Below are 23,423 nucleotides of genomic sequence, written 5' to 3' on the forward strand. Positions count from 1 at the left end.
AGAAAGCAAAATAGAATCGGTAGGGTAGCACCTTTCTCACAGCCACATCCTGTTTTGAACATTTTTCAGATATATATCTGTGGTTAAGGGCTGGGGTTTTAAGCTCACGAAGCCCATCTCGGTGCAGCTCACTATAATCATTTACACAGAAAGAAAGGTCTGTTTTGTTAGATATAATATATATCTGAAAATGTGTGGAAAAAAAACACAAAGACGACTTTATTATGTACATTTGCATCATTGCTTGCTTTTATTTGTTGCTACACACAGTGATATGTACATGTGGGTCAACTGGAATATTGCATGAGCACACTTGAACTCATTCACACTTTCTCCTGTTCACATGAAGTTCTTTACTGCAGGTTTTAAAGAAAATAAAAATTATATATATATAATTTATATATATATATATCTCACACAGTGCACTTCTTAAACACCCACCCCCCTCCCCATAATGTTGTATCTTTACTAAATTCTGCACTAAACACTGTACCCTGCATTACTATCTCATGCACATATGGGTGGGTCTACATGCTGGGGTTTGTGTGTGCGTGTGTGTGTGTGTGTGTAATGCTGATGTGTGGCTTGCCCTATAGTAGCCCAAGCCATTAAGGGGCTTGATTCTATACTGTCATGGGTTCTAGAATGTCTCTTGCTGGAATTCTACAGTACACGTCCCTGAATGCCAAATAGACCAAGGTCTTGTATATAGGATATACGTATATGTATAGGTCAAAAAAAATATTCAAAGTTAACTGAAAACCATGTCATTTCCAAGTGATCCATGATCACTGAATCCAAAGCAAAAGAAAAAAAGTAACATAAATTGAGTGCAAGTTGTTACTTATTTCTGTCACTCTTTTACCAAAGAAATAAAACTGAAACAAAGTAGAGTTATATGAAAATAATCAAGAGAGGTGTGATGCTTTTCTTCTCTCTTCTCAAGCTAGTTTTCTCACCATTTGCTCTTCTTTCTCTCTCTTTTTTTTCACTTCACTTGTTCCCACACGAGTCTCTTTATTCAGTCATTTCTTGACCATTCTCTTTTACTTCTGCTTTTTTAAAGTCATTCCCTGACTATTCTTTCTTACTACTCTCTCTTCAAAGAGTCATTTCCTCACCATTCTCTGTCTTCTCTCTCCTCAATAAGACAAAAACAAAGCTCTGAAGACTTGCCCTTGGAGAAACACCTACTGAAGGAGACTCCATCTATACATTCAAAATAAATATCTTCTTTTGGAGATATGCTTTTTTGTCTTGCAACAGAACTACTGTCACTGCTGCTGTAAAAAATAAATCAACAATCACATTTAATCAATCACAAGTAGGTTTAAACACAGCGAGGAGGTGAAGGGTAGATTTCTTTGAGTTCATCGCCGTGCATCAGACCTCTACATGCTTAGCAGCATTGCCAAACATCTTTTCTTTTTTCTTATGTTGCTTAACCTTCTGGCACAGACCACATCAATCTGTTTAGCTTCAGCATTAAAACCATAAACCTTCTGCCGGTAGTGTGTGCAAACATGCACATGTTCGCTGTAGGTGGCTTCCTGTCTTTTTCTACATATTGATCTGGACAGAAAACCATTTGAATGGCATTTTCCAGCATATCATTATCAACCTGGACAGTTTAGGTCTTTTAAACATCACATGTCCACCTTGTTAGCTGTCTACAGTACGTCCATCTTAAAGAGTTCCACCTTGTTTTTAACTTTGTGCCAGCAGTCTGTCTCAAGTGGTTTCCTCTTCTTCTAGAGAATAGTTCAGTTTAGGCAATAACTTCAGTAGACTTTTTCTCATGCTAGCCTTCCTCCCTCGGCGAGGCAGAGTGGCGAACACAGAGCTGGAGGAGGATGAGGATGCTCGGGTGTTATCCCATGTAGGAGACTGGCAACCGTTGCTGCTGCTTCCACTGCTAATGCTGCGGGTTCGGGAGAGAGTTGGCCTCTTCGGTCCCCCCTCTGGCTGAAACATAGTGCTAAATATGTCACAGTTGGGTGTGTTAGGGCTGCATGGGCTGAGGTCATCAAACACGTCCTCGCTGACCTCATCTGTCAACACGCTCAGCCAGCTGCTGTCACTGGAGAAACGATGTCCACACCGACTAGTAGGAGACGACAAAGACATGAGAGATTCCATAGATGGGTGCTCAGAGCTGATGTTCAGATTCCCTGCGGAGAGAATAAATACATTATTTTTAAATAAATAACATCAAATAGATAATATGACACACAGACACACAAACAGACAGACATACAGACAGAGAGAGAAAGAGAACGGTAGACAATTTAGATAGATGGCATTTGCATGGCATTTTGAACTGATGTATTTTTTTTATTATTTGTGGTTCTAAGATGAGATTCTGGGCTGAAATATAATTATCATTCATAATATCATAATCACATTCACAGTAGAGGAAATGATTAGGTTTGCTCATATAAAGCCACAGAGTGGGTGTAGTATCGAGCACTTTAAAAATACTGATAACAGACAGCAAAAATCAAGAGGAAGAGGTTTGGCGAGGCCATAGTGTTTTTTTTTTTTTTTTTGAGAAGAAGAACAAGAAGTAAATACAGCTCTCACACTTCTAACAGGATGGGGTGCCGCCCTGTCTTTTTTACTTTACTTGGGTTTTAACTGAGATCAGTTCTGGGAAATGGCTGAGCTGAACGTTAACCAGCAGGGTAGTGAAGAAATCTGATATAAATATATATATATATATATTAGACATTTGCTCTGTCCTCTGTCATTTTACTCAAACACCCATTGGGTGGTTTTGATTGTCGAGAAACAATCAATGAAACAATTAACATACTGAAAATGTTTTATGGTAAGTGTAGCAAAATAAATCTGCTGTATTTATTCTTGACATGACATGGCTGTGATGAGAGACTTAGCTGTATAGTATACAATACAGAGAACCTATATAACAACCTATACGTCCTGAATCTCTAGTTCAATGGGATATTTGTGGAAAAGTACACAATCTGAGATTAAAAGCCAAATCAGATCCTGTCTAATACAGGAAGTTTTTTGTTTTAAAACGCTTTGTTGTTTTTGTGGTTCCGTAGAACCATTTCATTTTGTTTTTGCATACAGTCTATTAATTCATTACCAATGCTTCCTGGAACTGAATGAATTTGGTTTTGTGCAGGAAGCATCTTCAGCATTTGAGGTCCTCTGATTAGAAATGCTGATTGGTTTGCTGGCCATTAAACAAGGTTTTCTTGTCTGATTTGTTGTCGCATTTCTTCTTCTGCTGTGAGAACGATTTCTTTTGCAGGAAGTCAGCTCAGCACCCAAAAGTATTTTATCAACAAAAAAAAGCTTGTTTTCTAGAGATGGAACTTCCCCCGACATAAAGATCGAACATTTTCTCTTTATTTCCACGTCACACTCAAAGGCAACTAGCATTAACTGAATGACAGTGGTGTTAGATAAGGTAAAGGATGTGTGTGTGTATATATATATATGTGTGTGTGTGTGTGTGTGTGTATGTGTGCGCATATTTATGTGGTTTTTCAGATGTCTTTTTTTCTCACCTCGAGTAAGACGCTTTTCCTGTATGGTGAGTGCCTGCAGCTCCAACCATTTCTCTTGCAATGTTTGCTACATTGAAAAGAAAAAAAGAAAAGAAAATCACACTCGTGCATGCATGAGAATATGTAACATAGTCGTTCTGGGAAATCTGCATCAGCAGGAATTTACGGTGAAGTGAAGTGAAGAATTGTGATTTGTGGATGGAGAAGCAACTTTTTACCTGCCAGTCATCTGTTTGATATCAATCTTATATACAGTATTTGGACAGAAACTTTCCAGGCAAAATGTTTACTGGGGGTTAAAACCGGGTTAACATAACTTGATGTGTCAACTATAAGAAGTCGTACATGGCCATAAATCTCCTCATAATGTAATGTATTAAAGTTTGCAACTTCATAATGGTAATATTTTATTTTTTTTAATCCTATTTTTTTTTTATCTTGGGATGAAATTGTTATATAGCTACGATGAATAGTTAAATGTACATAATTCTAGTTCCTTCAGTTTGAAACATTTCTGCAGTAAATGGCCCCTTTTTTATTTAAAATGCTGGAACTGTATGTTTGATAAGCAACAGGGCATCAACAATGACATTCTGTAGTTTTCAGAATTATATATAATAGAAATTGTAAAACTTTATTTCCAAACATTGTGCTATGCTTTTACATACCTTGAGCATGCGCATCTTCTTTTCCAGCTCAATTCTTTTGACCACACTGCCACTGACTGTCTCCATTCTAGACACACACATACAGACAGACAACAGCTGTATAGGTTAGGGTTTATAGACCAAAAAAACAAGACAAACTTCATTTATTTTCTTAATTAAATGAATGTTCAAGTGCAAGATGTAACACTGGATTTATTTTGTGATACTCGGTAGTATCTTTTCAGCTGAACTCACTTTAGCATGTTCACAGACTCTCGGATCAGTTCAATAATCTGGTGATGGGTGAATCCTTTGATGATGACCCCATTTACCGTCAATATTATGTCACCTATAAGAGAGATACAAGCAGGGGGAGAAGAAATACAAGATTTGGTAAGAGATATGCATCAGATGACCCAGATTGTAGACCTAGATGTTTGTGGTGTCAGTGATAAATGAAAAAGTGAGTGTTGAAAAAATATACGAATACACATGAAAAAAGAAATATAATTCTTGTACAGAGTCCTAAATTATTGTTCAGATATATTGTGTAGTATATTATTAACAGCTTTGAAATGAACTGCAAGGTTTAGAGTTTGTCCTGAAAGTTTAAAAGGTTTTAAAAAACAAACAAAAAAAGGAAGTGCATTCCGGCCATGTTTACATTGAAAATGTCAGCCAATGGAAAAAAAAAGCTAGTGGTGTGTGTATGTGGGTTTCAGAAATAGCATAAGTGGGCGCAGTATACAAGGTACCAATGTGAAGAAGAGCGGAGTGAAGGGGTCAGGTCATGAAGGTGTGGTCATGTGTCTGTGGAAAGGAAGTCGCTTTAGCACACAGGCTGTGTGTGTGGGTGTGTATGTGTGTATCTCACCCGCAGTCAGGCCTGCTGTCTCTGCAGAACTACCCTCCTGCACACTGCAGACAAACGTACACATCTCCAATTCAGTGCTGTTACTCTGCTGAATCCCATACGTCTGCAAACACACAAGAAAGCAACAACTTAAATAAATGCAATTTATGAAACCTGAAAAAATATCACAGGATTGTTCAGGAACTGTTTCTCTGCATATCTTGCAGAAGTCCCAGTGTGTGGGCGCTTCTTGTGCATTGATCAGTATCAACATATATTCACTTCCACCTTATTCAAAAACAGGATGAAAAGCTGAATTGAAACCGTAACCCGCCAAGTTGTCTGAAACTCAAATGAGGAAGCAAATGTACCTGAACTTCAAACCCGAATGCCTCATTGTCTTGTTTTTCCAAAACAACCAACGTCCTGAAAGAGACAGAGAACAAATGGTGGTCATTCTTTAGCCACAGAGTAACCATGTTGGTCACTGGTTAAAGAGTGTCATGTTCATTCATACATTTGTATTAAAAGTTTTAAGGGTAGAAATTTGTAAAGATACCTCTGAGGATCTGTGTAGTCTACTAGTGAGTTGGAATATGTTCGGCATAACTAAAAATAAAAGAAACACTTTGGATTTAGCACCAATTTATTAATCAACATGATCAAGCATGAAAAGGCCTATTAACATAACCGTAGCTTAAGACCAATTCTAATTAGTTATTATTATAGGAATATGCAGTATATGTCGATAGATAGATAGATAGATAGATAGATAGATAGATAGATAGATAGATAGATAGATAGATAGATAGATAGATAGATAGATAGATAGATAGATAGATTTGCAAAATATCCTGTACATGCATAACTTATCTGATACTACATTACATAGTAAAATGTTTTAATTATAAAAAAAAATCATAATTTCCTAATTAAAATGCAGATGAATAAAATACATGACAAAATACACAGCCATCCAAACAATGCACTTTTTACCCGATGTTGTAACACATCATGCACAGATATCAAACTACAACACACCTGCTCTCGTCCCCGTGTCAGCGTCCCTGCAGTGTTCTCTTTGCTTTTTGACTGTTTTCCATTAGTTAAAGATCCCCGTCTCCAGCGTGGACCCTTCCTGGTGGTATTTTCCTTTAGGCAAGAGTCCAGGCTCTTCTGCTGCTGCAGAATGGTCTTACGGTTCATGTTCAAAGTCATGGTCCTGCACTCACTCTGCCTTCACTCATAGCTGCTACTGAATCTGACCAACATGACAGCAGCAGGCTGAGTATGAATGTGGCAAAGCGGATGTGTGTCATGTGACCACTGGGGGACCTGTGTATGTGCTTGTGTGTGTGTGTTTTCCTCTCAGACTTTTGCAGTTCTCTTTCTCTTCCTTTAATCTTATATGTTTTAACTGTGGTGAAGTGAACCGTGTGTGTGTGTGCTTGTCTGTTTCTCTCTTCCTTCTCCATTTTTTCCTTTGATGATTCTTAGCTCAGACACACATGGGTCCTTAGAACTCATCTGTTTCCTCTCGATTGTAAGCATTCTGACATCAGTTCAAAGAACACAGCTGTTTAGTCACATAATATCGTAAAAAGATTCTGAGAATTTGGAGAAATCGTAAGGGAAACGGGCAAAAATGTATGTTGGATACCTGTGATTTTTGAGCTCTCCTAAAAACATGATTCTATAATGGAAATCACTGCATTGCTGCAGAATTCAAACACCTCCAGAAATCATTGTCTTTACCAGATCATCCACAAATGCAGGTTAAAGCTCTTTCATGGAAAAATAAACCCATATGTGAACATGATTCTGAAACGCTGTTGTTTTCTCTGGGCCAAGGTATATACAGGTTTAGAGCAACTTATGGTTCCATCTAGATGATGTCTTTCAGTGAAGGCGTTGCATATTTAAGCAAGACAATGCTAAATCACATCATGTATCTAATACAACAGCTTGGCTTTGTAGGAGAAGAGTCCTGGTGCTGAACTGACCTACCTGCAGTCCACTAAATAAGAGCATTTAGTGCATCATAAAACATAATATATGACAAAGAAGACCCAGGACTGTTAAACAGCTAGAATCCCGTGTCAGACATATATGAGACAACATTCCTCATCTAAAAGTCAAATGGTCTTCTCAGTTCTCAGATTTATATGGACTGTTAAAGAATAGGGGAAGCTACATTGTGTTAATCATGAGCTGTCCTAACTTTTTGAGATGTGTCACAGCCATCAAATTAAATCTTACCTTATTCTTTAAACATTTATATGTTTTCTATAAAATAAAATATGGGTTTATAACATATGTAAATCATTGCATTCCGATTTTATTTACATTTTACACAGCATACCGTTTTTTTCTGGTGATTGAGATTGTAGCAATGTAAAATAAAAATGGTTCAACACAGTTGTTTGGTGGTGGAAGGGGGATGGGGTTTAGGCGAGATTATTTGTGGCTTGTTTGACAGTTAAAGTGCATTGTCATTCAATGTAAGCAAAGGTGCTACCTCAGTAAAAAAAAGGGGGTTTTGCTTTATGGCACTACCTAAATGTCCCCCATTATGTTTCATATCTTCAATGTATTTAGAGTGTGCATTTATAATATACACAGCATCCTTCATGCAGCTGAACACAATGTATCTTAACACAATATTCTATGCAAAACTTATTGTCATGCTATATGGGGTAGCTCAACTGAACCGGAAAAAGTTTATAAATCCTATCGTTTATAGTTCTTTGTTTGCTGACAGGTTACAATTGCTAGGTATGGTTGTTGCCATGTGAAGTATATTGATAGAGCACACAAGATTCTGTAGTAGTCTGACTTTAAAGACTATACATAGAACTAACAGTGGTTGGCAAGTGTCATTTTGATAGAGATCAAATAGGGGAAAGGCCACTAGTTTCACCAAGACAGCAACAGTTACACTCCCCTGGTCATGGATGGAACAAAGAAAGAAGAGTAGAGCCTAATAAAGTTTTTTGGTGCAATAAAACTAAACAATAGCTGTCTAATCTGATCTTCCAAGACCACAACTGGTAAAGAAATAGACAGGCTTAGTCATTACAAGCCATTCAAAGTTAAAGCCACTAAACAGTTAATAGCAATAACAATGATTAAACTATAATGAAGAGATACCCAGATGTCACCCAGATGAGTATGGGTTTCCCTATGAGCCTGGTTTCTTTTTAGTATCATTTCAGGCAGTTTTTCCTTTCCACCATTTCCTCTGGCTTGATTATTCGGGATAAAGTTTGGGTTAAGTTTATCTCAAAATATATTGCTGTAAAGTTGCTTTGTGTGACAATGTCTGTTGTTAAAAGTGCTATACATATTTAAAAAAAAAATGTAACTCTAAAGTAAAATCCAGAGGTCAATGTATCTTCTCAAAAATGGAAGTAATATGTCCGCTTTTTCACAAGCATATGAGTTCTAGTAACTGAAGTTACTTTTGAAACGCTTTATAAATGCAGTACTGTATGTCCTTGTATTGGAGCCAGGGTAGTTATTATACTTATTGCCCCAATACCAACTCAACTATGCCTTGGTGAACTTACTTTGTTTCTACATGCCCACACACATTACCGTCTGGGTTACACAGTTTACGGGCTAAAGTGGAGCTATTCAACTTTCCCAATGTACCTATAAAGATTCAAGATTTAGTAATCACAGTTTCTGTGATAAACCATGTGCAAAGCAATAAGGATATTAGGTTAGAATTTGCTTTATTTGATTCCCACAACTGAAAATCTCATGAAAAGATATTAAAGTGAATCATTAAAATTATGATCTGCTTTTAGATACTATTTCAATTACAAATATAGACCTTAAATGTGTTGTAAGTACACATATGTTGTAAGTACCCTATGTATGTAAGTACAGACTGTAGTTATGTACATTTAATTTTAATCTTTGGTAAGAATATGATATACTAAACTATATTATATGGTCAAAGGTTCATGAACAGCTTACCATCAAATGTATATGTATTACTGAACATCTCATTCCAGGTGCATTCCCCATTTACTGTTATAATATTTTCTGCTTTTTTTGGGAAGGCTTTCATCCAGATTTTGGAGTGTGGCTGTGGGAATTTGTGCCTGAGTTTCAGTCAGTGTTCAAGGTCATCCCAAAGGGGTTGAGGGGTATCTGTGCAGGACACTCAAATTCTTCCACACCAGCATTGGCAAACCAATGCTACATGTTTGAGCCTCTAAGTTGCAGTGAAGGGAGATTGTAACACTACAAAAAAACACAGTGATTCAATATCATTTTGTGTTTCCAATTTAGGTAACAGTTTAGAAAAAAAACATCTGGTTTTAATGGTCAGCTGTCTTTATTGTTACATGGTTAAAAGTAGTTTTCTCTACTGTTAAAGAAAATATAATGAACGGACATTCAGCAGTATAAAGATGGGTTCCATTTTGAGCCTGGTTCCTCTCAAGGTTTCTTCATCAAACCATCTCAGGGAGTGTTTCCTTGCCAACGGCACCACCGGCTTGCTCATTAGGAATAAACTTATAATGTCTTAATCTATAATATATTCATAATCTATTTATTTCTGTAAAGCTGCTTTAGGACAATGTCTATTGGTAAAATCGCTGGACAAATACTGATCTAATTGGAATTTGTTTTCTACAGCCGCTGATGGACCCACATGGACTTATCAAGCCTCACCCTTGCTTTAGTGGATAATCTTACATGGACTTGTACTAAAAATACAAAACCCACATAGCACTTGCTTATAGCATATACTTGTAAAAGTTTACATAATCGGGTATCATTCCGAACTGGTTCTCTTTTAAATTTGAGTCCTCTCCAACTTTCTTTCTCATGTCCCGTGAGTTTTTCCTCACCACTGGCTTTTATTAGAGATCTAAATCTACATCTAGATCTCTGTAAAGCTGCTTTTTGATTACTGTTATATTGTGATATTTCAGTGAATCATAGAGGCCTCAGACTAACTTCTGTTGCAGATTCATTTCTTGTCTTCATGTTGTAGGCTGAATGAAGCTGTAACCCCAGTGTTAGGTACAAGAGTCATTTTGAAATTAGTTATTTGCTGTTTACGCATTTGTTACCATTGATAATTACTTTGCAATCTCTTTGTAATTCAGGGAAATGCCGTTCTGAAACCGCTCGTGGTCAACTTGCTTAACGTCTTTTCCAAATGAACACTCAGCAACAAGGTCACAGGAAGAGAAAGCGCACACACAAACATAGCCAAATGTACACAAGTGCATACACTTGTAGAGATCTGACTCAACTAAATAGACTTGATTTCCTAACGGTCACATCGCCTGAAAGTGTCAGCGGTTGCATTTTGTGTGCAGTCAGTGCTCCAGGTTTGACTCATCAGTAGAGATGCTTTAGAGTTAAAAACTTGGTTATATCAGGTCGATAAGTATTTTTTTTTTTTATCTTTGCTGACTTTGTGTGCTTGGTGTCTGGAAATAAGTTTTAGAAAACAAAAAAAAAAAATGAGAATCAATTCCAAAGGCAATTTATAAAGAAAAATACTTTATTGTCTTACAGGTCACACATGAATACAATAAATAGTCTTGTAGATACAATATAATATTATGTGACAATCACAAGTCTAGGAGTTGAAACATAAAAACAAAGTAGGACATTTCACCACTTTAAACTATTCTTATCAAAGCAAAAGCATTAGAGTTCATTCTCAGAGAGGAACCAAAACTGCCACACACACACACAACACTTGTGAATCCCTGTGCCTCATTGGTTAATAGCACCAGGGCCTCTTTGAGACAAGTGACAATATTAAAGGAGCAAAAATACAGTCAAAAAAGTATTACCAATTATTGAGCAGCTTTTTTGCACAGTTTTCCTGGAACAAAAAATATATTAAAGCATAAATGTCCATGTTGTGATACCAGTCCTGGAATTGTTTATATAAGACAGAAGGAAATAATAGACATTCTCTATGTATAAAATAGGTTAATGTATGCTAAAGTCAGACAGTCAGGATGTCTATGCTCCATTACCCATGCATACAGATCAAGATGAAACTGAAATTCTGCTTACTACCATTTTCAAATCCATCTGGGTCATTTCTACTACAGAATACAGCACTCAAGAATGTATACAGTAGGGTGTTGGGTTCAGAAAAACACTTCACATGCTGAAATTCTGACGTTATCAACTATATATACTTCTGAAAACTACAGGATTTTGGACCTACATCAACCACACTGTTGTGCCGAAGAACAATGGATATTTTGAAACCACAATCTGAACTACACAGTGAACTGATAAGGTTTAATTTATTTTCACTACAGCACTTGGTGTCACTTAGGTGATATATTGTATATTATTGTTTCTTAGTGCTGAGGTGTCAGAATTCCGAATTGCAGGCAGTATTCTATCAGTTTGCCAGAACAACGTTTGACTTTTTTTTACATTTTATTTTTAAAACCGAAACAAATGCACTCCTGAACCTTACTGTGCCACCATTTACTTCTTACATTTTTGCTGCAGTGGATTATTTGGTGAAAAGCTAGAAAAAATGAAATTTCATTCAATATTCTTCTTGCATGCAAAGCGAGAATCATGATTAAGGTTTGAGGTAAAATTAAACATATCTGGCTTTGGAATTATTTTTCAATCCACACTGAATGGAACAACATGGACTCATCCTTCTGTTAAAAAAAAGTTTACATACAAAATTTATATATATCTCAAGAATTCGAAGGGAAAAACAGTCCTGCAGTAAATTGCTTTAAAAGCATCATTTATTTGAGTAAAAAAAGTCTTGTATGGGGTTCTGTTTGTCAAGCAAAAAAATAAGTGGATGTGAGTAATGTTATCCAATAAAAAAAATAAATAAAAAAAAAAGATAATTATACTATGCAACCTGTTCAAAACTGAGTCCGCGTTGAGTCTGAACTCACACCGAGTCCAAGTCATGTTAAAATTGATGAAAATTGTGACTTTAATCAAACTTAAGGTCCAGAGCGGTAGCATTAAAGCCAAAAAAGGACATATAGTGCTTTCGACTATCTAGATTTGTTCATACAATTCCAGTGAAATGAGTTGAACTAGATTTATAAGTATTATGTAGACAATTTAATTGAAAACAGACAGATTAAAGGGGAAAAAACAGCATGTGTCTTAAAACGCTCTTTTTCCACCATGAACAAATTTACTGTTTTTTTGGTACAGATTCTCCAAGATTTCGGAACTACAGCATTTACTAAATGCTATAAATGTATCATAGTCTAGAAGAGCACAGTTTACTATATATCTCCAAAATCTCCGTTAGGTGTTCATTAGGTTGGGGGTTTTGTGTTCTATACAACCATCATAAAAATGCAATGAATACACTATAATAAGAATGAATAGTGCTCCATCTTTCAAAATTATTTCATGGAGCGTTAGGTAGACCAGAATGCTGTGGTGTGAATTCTTACAAGAAAAATGTTCCAGTTGTTAGGCTCTGGTGCATCTTTCTCTGGTGCATCACCCGTTCTTCTTAACTACAGTAACAACCTGCTGAAGTTGCAGAATTGTAAACGATTAGATTTCAAATCAATCGTAAATTTAACTAGTGCAACTGGCAACAAGGTTGGATGTTGGTTCCCTTGGAGTTTTTTTTTATTTTGCAATGTATGCTGCATCCTACCTGAAACATCAGAACAGTATCTCTCTGTATTTTGCATGCCTCTGATTATGAAATGTACTAAATATATATGGTGGAGGTAAAATGAATAATGGATAAAAATATGTGTAAATATCATTCTGTCAGACACCACTATGTAAAGGCAGATTTTCTCCACTAAATGGCCCTCTTCAGGCGTCATTACCTTCCCATAGTAAAAACATAGATATGCTTTTTTTTTGTTTCATACGAATTTCCATTTGATTAGTTTTTTTTTTTATATATATATACAACTTGAGCAACTCAATGGTGCGTCAGGAAGCAGTAATAGGTGTGCTTCTATAATACAGCATTACACACGTGTATGATTAGCATATTATTCACATAAAGCTTCCTGTCAACAATAGGCTTCAATTCATAGTCATATTTACATGAAAGTACACAATATATTGCACTTTATATCACAAAAAAATATGGCTGAGCTGCATGTCTATTACAGATATACAGATATTACATAGACTTTAAGAAGAACTGCACAGCACAAATTCAGCAATCAAACAAAAAACTGTAAATGCTAAGATGGATCTGCAAACCTGTTAAGGTTTTTCAGTTTTTTTTCTTCCATGTTAACATTGTTTTACAGGAAATCACACTTGTGACATGGAAAATGCTTTGTGTAACGTGCAGTGTAACTGAAAGTGATCGTGCTCATATGGAAAAATCTAAGATGTTTGAAAATAAAAGCATGAAATGCTTTTATTTATATATTTCATTCATCTACAGTCAGTACTCCTTAATGACAAAGTGAAAACTAAATTCTGGAAATGTCTATAACGTTTTTATTAATAAAAAATATCCTGAAATTTCACATTTACAGTCATGTGGAAAAAAGTAGGACACCCTATGAAACACCCTTTTTTTATACATAATTTGACATTTGGATATTTATATCAATTTTAACAATACTGGGAGATTTAAGTAATATAACTAAACAATTAAAAGATAAGACTTTTTAAAACCTTCTGTAAAATGTAATTTCTGGTAAGGAATACAATTCCCCACATGTTTTAGGACCTTAAAATAGCTAAAATCACACACAGTTGTATCACATCAGGTACACATGATTAGAACATCATTACTGAGCTTTTTTATAAAGGCTTGCCCTATTTAAACCTCAGATATTTAGTTTAGTGTACTCTTGACTGTTGAAGTAAGAGTGAACATCATGGTGAGATCGAAAGAGCTGTCTGAGGCCTTTAGAAAGAAGAATGCAGCAGTTTATGAGTCTGGTAAAGGTTTAAAAAAGATCTCAAAAGAATTTGAAATCAGCCATTCCACTGTCCCGAAAATCATCTACAAGTGAAGGACATTCAAAATAACTGAAAACATGCCCAGGTCTGACCGTCCAAGCAAGTTCACCCAGAAAGCAGTCTGCAAGATGCTGACAGTAGTCACCAAAAATCTTAAAATGTCATCACAGGACCTACAGCAGGTTCTTGCTACTGTTGATGTGTACGTGCATGCCTCTACTATCAGAAAGAGACTACACAAGTTTAACTTTCATGGCAGGTGTGCAAGGAAGAAACCTTTGCTCTCTAAAAAAAACATAAAGGCCAGACTGGGTTGCCAGAGAGAACATAGACAAAGACCAGGACTTCTGGAATAATGTAGACAGATAAGTCTAAAATTGAATTATTTGGACACCATAACAGAGGATATGAGTGGCGTAAACCAAATACAGCATTCCAGGAAAAGAACCTCATACCAACTTTGAAACATGGAGGTAGAAGTGTCCTGGTTTGGAGACGCTTTGCTGCAGCAGGACCCGGCCAGCTCACCATCACAGAATCCACCATGAATTCTACCGGGTGCTTAAGGAACATATGAGACCATCTGTAAAAATAAATGTAAGCTGAAGCGGAACTGGACCCTGCAACATGACATTGACCCAAAACATACCAGTAAATCCGCCAAGGACTGGCTGAAAACTAAGAAATGGAGAATCCTGGAATGGCAGAGTCAAAGCCCAGATCTTAATCCCATTGCGATGCTGTGGGGTGACTTGAAATGGGCTGTACATGCAAGAAACACCTCAAACATCTCACAGCTGAAAGTATTCTGTTTTGAAGAGTGGGGCAAACTTTCCTCAGACCGATGTCAGAAACTGGTAGATGGCTACAAGAATTAGTTACTGTAGTTACTTCAGCCAAAATGGTTAACACTATCTATTAGGGGGTAGGGTGTTCCTACTTTTTCTACAGTTGGAATACAAATTTTTGTTGACATCTTATGTTTAATGAGTAAAACAAGGTTAATATTTTTTGTTTACCTGCAATTAAATCATTTTCTTTAACAGAGAAAAATAAAAACAAGATTAGACATAGATATGTGTATTTCTTAATAAAAAACTGAATATTTAATGGAGTGACCTAATTTTTTCACATGACTGTACATAAGTTTTCAAATCCTTTACTCAGTACTTGAAGCACCTTTGGCAGCAATTACAGCCTCAAGTCTTTTTGGGTATGACCCAACCCACTCCTGTGTTGTCTTGACTGTGTGCTTAGGGTTGCTGTCATGTAGGAAGGTAAACCTTCGGCACACACTGAGGTCCCGAGTGCTGTGGAACAGGTTTTTATTGAAGATATCTCTGTACATTGTTCCATTCAGCTTTCCATCAATCCTGACCAGTTGACCAAACTTTGTTGCAGAAAAAACATCCCAAAAGCTTCACTATTGAGATGTTTTTTATGCAGGTGATGGAGCAATGCCTGATTTTCTCCAGACATAAGGTTTAGAATTGAGGCCAAACTGTTTAATCTTGGTTTCATCAGAGTCCTTCGAGTGCCTGTTGGAAAGCAGGCTTTCATGGGTTTTACACTAAGGAGAGGCTTTCATCTAGCCACTCTGCCATAAATCCCAGATCGGTGGAGGGCTGCAGTGATGGGTATCCTTCTGGATGTTTGTTCCATCACCACACAGAATCTGCAGGGCTCAGTCAGTGACCATCATTCTTGGTCACCTCTCTTACTAAGTCCCTTCTCCTCCAATTGCTCAGTTTGGCTGGGCATCCAGTTCTTGGAAGAGTCCTGGCTGTGCCACGCTACTTCCATTTGAGAATTATGGAGGTCACAGAGCTCTTGGGAATCTTCAGTGCAGCAATTTTTTGTAGCTTTCACCAGAACTGTGCAACAATCTTCTCTCTGAGCACTGCAGGCAGTTCCTTTAACTGCAAAGAGTTGCTGCAAAGAGTCTGAATACTTATGTACATGTGATATAAAAAAAAATGTATTGGTAAAAAAAAATTATTACAGACATTTCTATATTTCTGTTTTTAACTTTGTCATTTTGGGGTGTTCTGATTGTAGATTAATGAGAGAAAGAAAAAAAACGAGAGAGAGAGAGAGAGAGAGAGAGAGAGAGAGAGAGAGAGAGAGAGAGAGAGAGAGAGAGATAGATAGATAGATAGATAGATAGATAGATAGATAGATAGATAGATAGATAGATAGATAGATAGATAGATAGATAGATTATAAATAACATATACATTTTAATATAGTATATAATTATATTGCTTGCTTGGTTAGTGGATTGTGTGATTAAATAGCCAATTAATCCACTGACCTGATGTTTCCTAATCAATCAATCAATCAATCAATCCTGTCTTATAACTGTTTTACTCAGTAACAATTACAATTCATATATACAAAAAGAATACACTAAGCATAACATCAACCAAAGCAATTATAACACAACACTTCGATCCATTTGGCACTTAGAGTAAACACATGAGGTAGCAGTCATCTTTGTATTCTAAAAGAAACAGGAAGTACAACTTGTATGGCAAAGTAAAGACTGTAGAATGAAAGCAGTACCATGAGACAGTTAAAGTGACACCTGGGCTGCAGTTTATGCGTCTGAATAATCTAAAGCAGTTGGCCCCTTGAGTCAGATTCGAGTTTAACCCAACCATAAATTCCATTTCATATGACAAATGTATCACTGTGATTTAACAGGCTGTTGTTTAATATACCTTAATAGCATTCACTTTAATAGGAACACCTGTACTTGTCTGTGTCTACTGTACCTCAGATTTGTAGTTGACAGTAGTGGACTCCTAATTTTGTAGCCCCAAAGCTTGGCATGTTGTGCATTTGAGTTCTGCTCATCACTGCAGCAAAAAGTAGTTATTTGACTTGTTGGTTTCTTCCTGTCAGCTCAAACCAGTCTAGTTTAAATAATACTATTGTGTGTAAAATATCTCATGAGATCAGCAGTGTCTGAAAATACTGAACAACCATGTGAAGGTCAAAGTGACCAAGTTCCTGTTTCACATGTTGATTTAAACATTTATTACATCTCAACCCGTATCTGCAATATTTTAGGCATTACACTCTTGCCCGATTATTGGCTGATTGGACATTTTCTTTTTTTTTTTTTTATGTGCAGGTATACAAATGTTCCTAATAAAGTGGAAGGCTGAGTGTACAGAAAGTTAGCATTTTATTGCAAACCCACCTTGTAGCTACACACACTGACTCTTTTATTAGTTTCATTTATATAGATTATTAATTTATATAGAAAGTAGCTCATTATTTATGTTTATTCTGTCAGGCCCCTTCACCCTTTACATCAATGGAAAAAGCCTGTCATGTAACTGCAAATGATACTGTGTGGGTGTAGCATTCTCAAGACTGCACCAATCGTGACAAGCTCAAGATTTAACTCTAGATGTCTACAACTATAATGTGTAGAATGATTGGGTTAAATTCTGAGAAAAATCACTGCATGCATTAAATCACAGGTAAGTGATGACAACTTGCAAGAATCCATAATCATAATCTAAAGGACATGTAACAGTTAAAAGGTGGAAACATGAAAATAACAAATATGCTACTCAGGATACACATTTTAGACTTAATGCATGGTAAGACCTCGCATTGAATCAACACGGGGATTTATATACAACCCAGTCATGGCCTAAAGCTAGGACCAGCTGCACACACAAATTGAGGAACAAAGCACTGGTGGGACAAGAAGTGAAGACAAAACCAACACAGAAATAATTACAAACATGAACACTTGGTTCTTGTTGCCATGGGAACATTAAAGAAATCTGTAACATTATTGAACACTTTGGTGATAATCGTCTAGGACTCATCATCAGCGTCAGTGCTTGACTACACAGCTTTTGGGTGGATTTTCATTTGGTTACAATGAAAAGCGTAAATCAACGTAGCAATACTGCTCCACCTGATTAACTCATACCAGGGCCACACACGCTACCGCCTCACTGTGTCAGCAGCCCTGAAAATGCATCACCACTCAAATAATATTTGCACACTCATGCTCTAATGCTGGGTGAATGAGGAATTGAACAGACCAACAAAAATGAGCTATGAGATGAAGCAGTATGTCCTATAAGTATAACCTGTAGTGTTACCTGATAAAATAGTGAGGAAGTGTAGATACCTGGCGGATATACGCAATGAACTGGCAACTTAGTGTACAAATTTAACCCGTAATAACTGACACGTGACAGAAAAATGCAAAGATAACTGGGTGCATGATGATTTACAACTTGAGCAGGAGCAGCTAAAGAAACACCAAAATAAACTGGGGGAGGATTGAAAGAGACTAACAAAGACAAGTAAAAAAAAAAAAAAAAAAGTAGAAGGAAGTTGTCAAGGAAAAAACAAGACAACATACAGAGAAGAAAAAAAAAAAAGATGGAGAATAGACATGAATGATATGAGAAAATACAGCTGGCAGTGTTGTCATTCGGATAAATACTCAATTCTCGTTTATACACAAGTTCACAGCTTCTCTGCATACCTTCTCAAATCCCTACACAAGACCAGGTTCACTCTGAGCAGCTCAAAATCCTTCTTACTCTCAGTCACTTGGGAGAGGGAAGGCTCCACTGCAAAACAATGGAGTGCTTGGCATCATGGATGGAGAGCTTTGCAATGTGGTCCCATGTTTAGTAATGAAGGGGTTACTCGAAGGCCATCAGCACCTTTGAGCTTGTAGTGTGTGTGCTATTCTTTAACGTCCTTGACCACTGTCACCTGAGAGATGGTTTTCTTTACGCGTAGCGCAGTGAGGCGAGCGGCCGAGTTGGTGTACCAGCACTCCCTCATGATCTTACCCATCACTCGTAGGGCCTGAGTATAAACACACACCATAATGTAGTTTTTAAAGTCGACTTATTTCTAAAGGGAATGTGCAGGATTTTTTAAATTATGACTTAATTGTACTCAGGAAAAAGACCAAACAATCCAGAACTATTTTGAATAAAAAAAAAAAAACAGAAACAAAATCACACGCTTACCATCATTTGTGCCAAAAAATCATTCAGTCAGAGCCAGCCAGTTTCCAACCTACCTCACAGCTCTGCCACTGGTTGGGGATGTTGGGCCGTAGTTTTTGCTCACACACAACCCTCCTCATATCCTCCACCGACGGATCTGAAGGCACCAGGTCATAATAAGGCAGCTGGAAATCCTCATGTATCCCTGCGGGATGGAGAAAAACCACTAAACTGTATAAAATGTTATAGTATTTAAAAATTATTTTTAGAGATGCAATTTGCCTCCTGGACCTTCCTCATTAGGCAGGCTGAAGAATCTTCCACAAGAGGGAGCTCTTTCTGTTTATTACTGTATGTTACTGCATTTCACTTCATACTGTTTGTTATTGATCAATGTGTGGACACGAGAATCAGCCTTATAAGAAAAGTTAAATACTCGATACATACCCTACAAAAACAGAAATGGTTATATATATAGGAGCACTGTTTTTCCCCACGGACCTTTATTACTGACGTACTGCCCATTGGACCGCTCTTGGGTCTCATTTATAAACGTGCGTTCTCTGTGCTGCCAAATTGTGCTGCCTTCTCAGTTTCCATGTTGCGTGTACGCAGGGCTCAGAGTTTACTTACAGGCGCGTACTTTCTCACGTCAAGTTAAAATAAATCACAACCTTTTAGTGGAAAATGGCATACACGTGTGTATAGCATTTTTATAAATGAAACCCCTAGGCAGGTAAACACATAAGATGCTGCAGAATGAAAAAATTGAAAAAGGGAGAGAAAATAGTGAGGGGTGAGGAGAAAATTCAGGCCAAAGAACAAAACAGAAAGTGTTCAAAGTTTCGGATCATTTCAAATTATGCATTAAGAAATCTCCATACGGTACGGTTTCACTGTGTTTTTTTGTGAAGTAATTTAAAATAGATTTTTATATTTTATGATTTTCAATTTATATATTTGTATTTGCATGGCGATTAAATGCAATAAATGGGTTTAGTTTTCACAGATTGCAATTTCAGCAATATAAATGTAAATTTTTCTAAAAAACAAAATATTTTCATTTTAAGAGATCTGTTTTATTTTCTCTTGTATATTTTGTTTTGCTCTTTAATCAAGAAAAAGTGCGTAATCTTATCCGATTACTCGATTGATCGATGGAGTAATCGGCAGAATACTCAATTACAAAAATAATCGATAGCTGCAGTCTCATATGCAACATTTTGACCCGATATATTTAGCCTAGACCCCAAAATTGAGAACAAGTTGGATTCTTTTAGCATCTTATTTTTATCTACTTAAGAGTACTTGTACATATATACAGTACAACTTTGAACCAGACATATCTGAAAAATTTGCGGTTAAAGGCTAACTCACAATACAAGATCACTTTTTGTTAAAACGCAGGTTTGCAAATGTAGCAAAATATTCATGAAATATATCTTTTCATGTAAACATAAGCAATATTTTTGTTAATAGCCAAAAACCTTTCCAACGATTAGGCATTTTTTTGTATGATGATGCACCAAATGCACAAAATCTTTGTTCAGTTTTAAAGATTTTTTCCAATTCATTTAAATTTTTTGCCAGTAACTTAAAACTACGTAAATGTACACAGCCAAAAAGTAATGGGAAACAACTAGAACTCAACTTCACCCACAGGTCTAGACTTTCTTGTTAGTGATTTGTATAATAGAAATGCCCAAAATGTACTTCTGAGTAGAATAGGAGCTATTGAAGAAAGTCTAGAAAGATCATTTCTATGCTATGACCTTTACCCTGCTTTGACCAATTCCAGAATCTTATCAATTCATTACATTCTGCTCATGTACTGTACAAGTTACTGTGTTACAGAGATTCTTAGATGGACGCACAACTGGATGGACAAACCATCACCACTTGTTGAACCACTTGTTGTTATTTATCTGCCTCCTTTTCTTTCCCCCATCCTATTCCCTCATGCCGGACCATCGTACAAAACATTTCACTACATGTCGTACCCTGTACGTATGTGTATGTGATGAATAAAAATGTGATTTGATTTGAACCATCTTAGTTAATCTTGTGTTATGGGGTCATCGATTTCTTTTTATTAGTACTTCCAGAAGCTTATAAAAAAAAAAATTCTCATACATATAAACGTAAATGTTTTCAGGAAAAACCCCTAGGAACCCCACCAAACTCAGGTTACTGTCTAAGCTTTTGTGTGTATGTGTGTCCACATAAAGAACAAATGCTTAGACAGGAATCTAAGCTCAGGATCAAACCAGGCACCCAAGAGCTGTGAGGTGGTGAAGCTGAACACTGTACCATAGTAGTTGATAACTGATAGTTGATAACATTTTACCCCTTCATAATTGTAATAAATTAAATTGCAATAAAATAACATTTTGTCAATACTGATGATGACTGAGACTTCAGACAGTTAGCACACACCTCTGACTGAACATCTTCGGGCCAGCTCCCAAAACACCAGACCCAGAGAATAGATATCAGCCCGCTTAAATGACTCAAAGCTGCTCATGTTGATGGTGTCATCCAAAATTTCAGGGGCCATGTACCTGCAAACACACACACACACACACACACACACACACACACACACACACACACACACAAGCGTATATATACATATACATATACATTAGAGTTCTCTGTAATTCAATTCAGCTCAGTGCTTCACAAACATGAAGAAATGCTGAGAAAAGAACATGCCTAATTGCATAGACACACACATGTTACACACAGGCACACGCATATACTTAATCCAAACACTACACACCAACAATCAAAGAACAGGGCAAATTCACTTTACTCAGGCGTGCACTTACAGAGAACCAGGCAACACACACACATTAAAGAGCTAATGGAACCTGATCCCTGTATTCTGAGCCTGCACATATGGCCTGCTGTACGTAGCCAGGCAAAAAATGACTCAGTAATGGTGAGCTGATAGTCGCCTAGGTTTAACAACGGGCAGTGAACTTTAAAATCGGGGATGAGAAGAAAGCATAGCAACTACAGAATGTAAGTGTGAGGCACATCTGCCTTTCCTGAACTCAAATCACATTGCCTATTTACATTAGATTTATATTTTGTACATTGTACATTTGTCATTTTCAACATTAACGTTACTGAAAAGTAATCAATTTCAGTGTGGTAGGAGTTTTATTTAAATTTATGTTGGGATCGTCTCACCATATTATTGATTGTTTTCCTATAACAGCACTTTTTAATTCCTTACATAATACATCGTTTTTTATATTTTAGATTGCTGAAAGTAGCTACATTTAGCTTTGATGACAGCTAGCCATTCTCTCTTCATATTCATTAGGTATTCACCTGGAATAGTTTTCAATTCACAGGGTTGCATTGTCAAGAGTTTATTTGCAACATGTCTTGCCTTCTTAATGTGCTTTAGACCATCAGTTGTCTTGTGCAGAGGAAAGGGTAGGTTCAGAGTCAGTTTCCCTATTAGTGACACTACAAATACTATACAAATCCCTATTATGTAAAGAAACACTCAGTTAGGTGAAGAGAAAAAAACAGTTCAGCCACTTTAAGAAATGAAGGTCGGTCAATAAATCTCAAGAACTTTAAATGTGTTCCAACTTGCAGTCTCCAAAGCTATCAAAAAGGCTTTCAGGAGGACCATCCTAGAAAACCAAGAACTCATAGGAAGAGCTACCTCTGCTGCAAAGAATTTTCCAGCCTCAGAACAATTCACAATTGACATAAATTCTTCAAAGTTCAAAAGACATATTTCACCATCTTCTGTTCAGAGTTGACTGTGTAAGTCAGGCTTGAATTGCGATCAAAAAGCCATTACTTTGGAAGAACAACAAGCAAAAGTGACTTGCTTAGGTCAAGAAAAACAGAATGGACAGTAGATCAGTGGAAAAACTTTTGATATGCATCAAAACGAAATTAGACAGGTGCATAAATGTGGGCACCCCAACAGAAAAATCACATCAATGTTTAGTAGAGCCTTTACTAAAGTAGAGGTCCAAAATACATTCATCCAGAATCCAGACACTCATTACAGGCTATAGGAAGTGTCTAGAGGCTGTTGTAGTAGAAATAAAAGCCTCTAGACACTTCCTATAGCCTGTAATGAGTGTCTGGATTCTGGATGAATGTATTTTGGACCATTCCTCCTTACAAAACATCCCCAGTTCAGTTAGGTTTGATGGTTGGCGAGCACGAACAGCCCGCTTCAAATCACTCCACAGATGTTCAATGACATTCAGGTCTGAGGACTGGGATGACCATTCCAGAACATTGTACTTGTTCCTCTGCATAAATGCCCCATTAGATTTTGAGCAGTGTTTTGGGTTGTTGTCTTGTTTAAATATCCAGAAGCCTTTTCTGCACCCACAACATGATGGGTTTTGGGTTGTTGTCTTGTTTAAATATCCAGCCCCGGCGTAACTTC

At 36.8% G+C, this 23,423-nt stretch overlaps 2 protein-coding genes across 2 annotated transcripts in view; both read right to left on the reverse strand.

The window, feature by feature from the left end:
- Positions 1 to 218: 218 nt before the first annotated feature.
- cytip (cytohesin 1 interacting protein) lies at positions 219 to 6,398 on the reverse strand. The gene is made up of 8 exons (XM_083536838.1): positions 6,084 to 6,398; positions 5,602 to 5,651; positions 5,414 to 5,468; positions 5,064 to 5,166; positions 4,445 to 4,538; positions 4,211 to 4,277; positions 3,543 to 3,609; positions 219 to 2,171 (listed from the first exon to the last, which is right to left on the reverse strand). Exons 1-8 carry the CDS (start codon positions 6,258 to 6,260, stop codon positions 1,732 to 1,734), a joined length of 1,053 nt encoding a protein of 350 aa, XP_083392964.1. The 5' UTR covers positions 6,261 to 6,398; the 3' UTR covers positions 219 to 1,731.
- Positions 6,399 to 10,557: 4,159 nt separating this feature from the next.
- Positions 10,558 to 23,423, reverse strand: part of acvr1c (activin A receptor type 1C) — a 49,328-nt gene continuing 36,462 nt past the window's right edge. Inside the window, exons 7-9 of the mRNA XM_083537786.1 lie at positions 21,425 to 21,549; positions 19,063 to 19,193; positions 10,558 to 18,842 (exon numbers count right to left, since the gene is read on the reverse strand). Of these exons, the coding sequence (XP_083393912.1) occupies positions 18,717 to 18,842; positions 19,063 to 19,193; positions 21,425 to 21,549 (382 nt within the window). The 3' untranslated portion in view covers positions 10,558 to 18,716. The remainder of the gene's footprint in view (positions 18,843 to 19,062; positions 19,194 to 21,424; positions 21,550 to 23,423) is intronic.

The sequence above is a fragment of the Silurus aristotelis genome (genome assembly GCF_946808225.1).
Source record: "Silurus aristotelis genome assembly, chromosome: 3".
NCBI classification, from domain to species: domain Eukaryota; kingdom Metazoa; phylum Chordata; class Actinopteri; order Siluriformes; family Siluridae; genus Silurus; species Silurus aristotelis.

Excerpts from the sequence above, each read along its gene's own strand:
- cytip (XM_083536838.1), bottom strand. The coding sequence starts at position 6,260 with ATGACTTTGAACATGAACCGTAAGACCATTCTGCAGCAGCAGAAGAGC. Across the intron at positions 5,469-5,601 it reads GACTACACAGATCCTCAGAG|GACGTTGGTTGTTTTGGAAA; the intron begins GTATCTTTACAA and ends TGTCTCTTTCAG. Across the intron at positions 5,167-5,413 it reads CATTCGGGTTTGAAGTTCAG|ACGTATGGGATTCAGCAGAG; the intron begins GTACATTTGCTT and ends GTGTGTTTGCAG.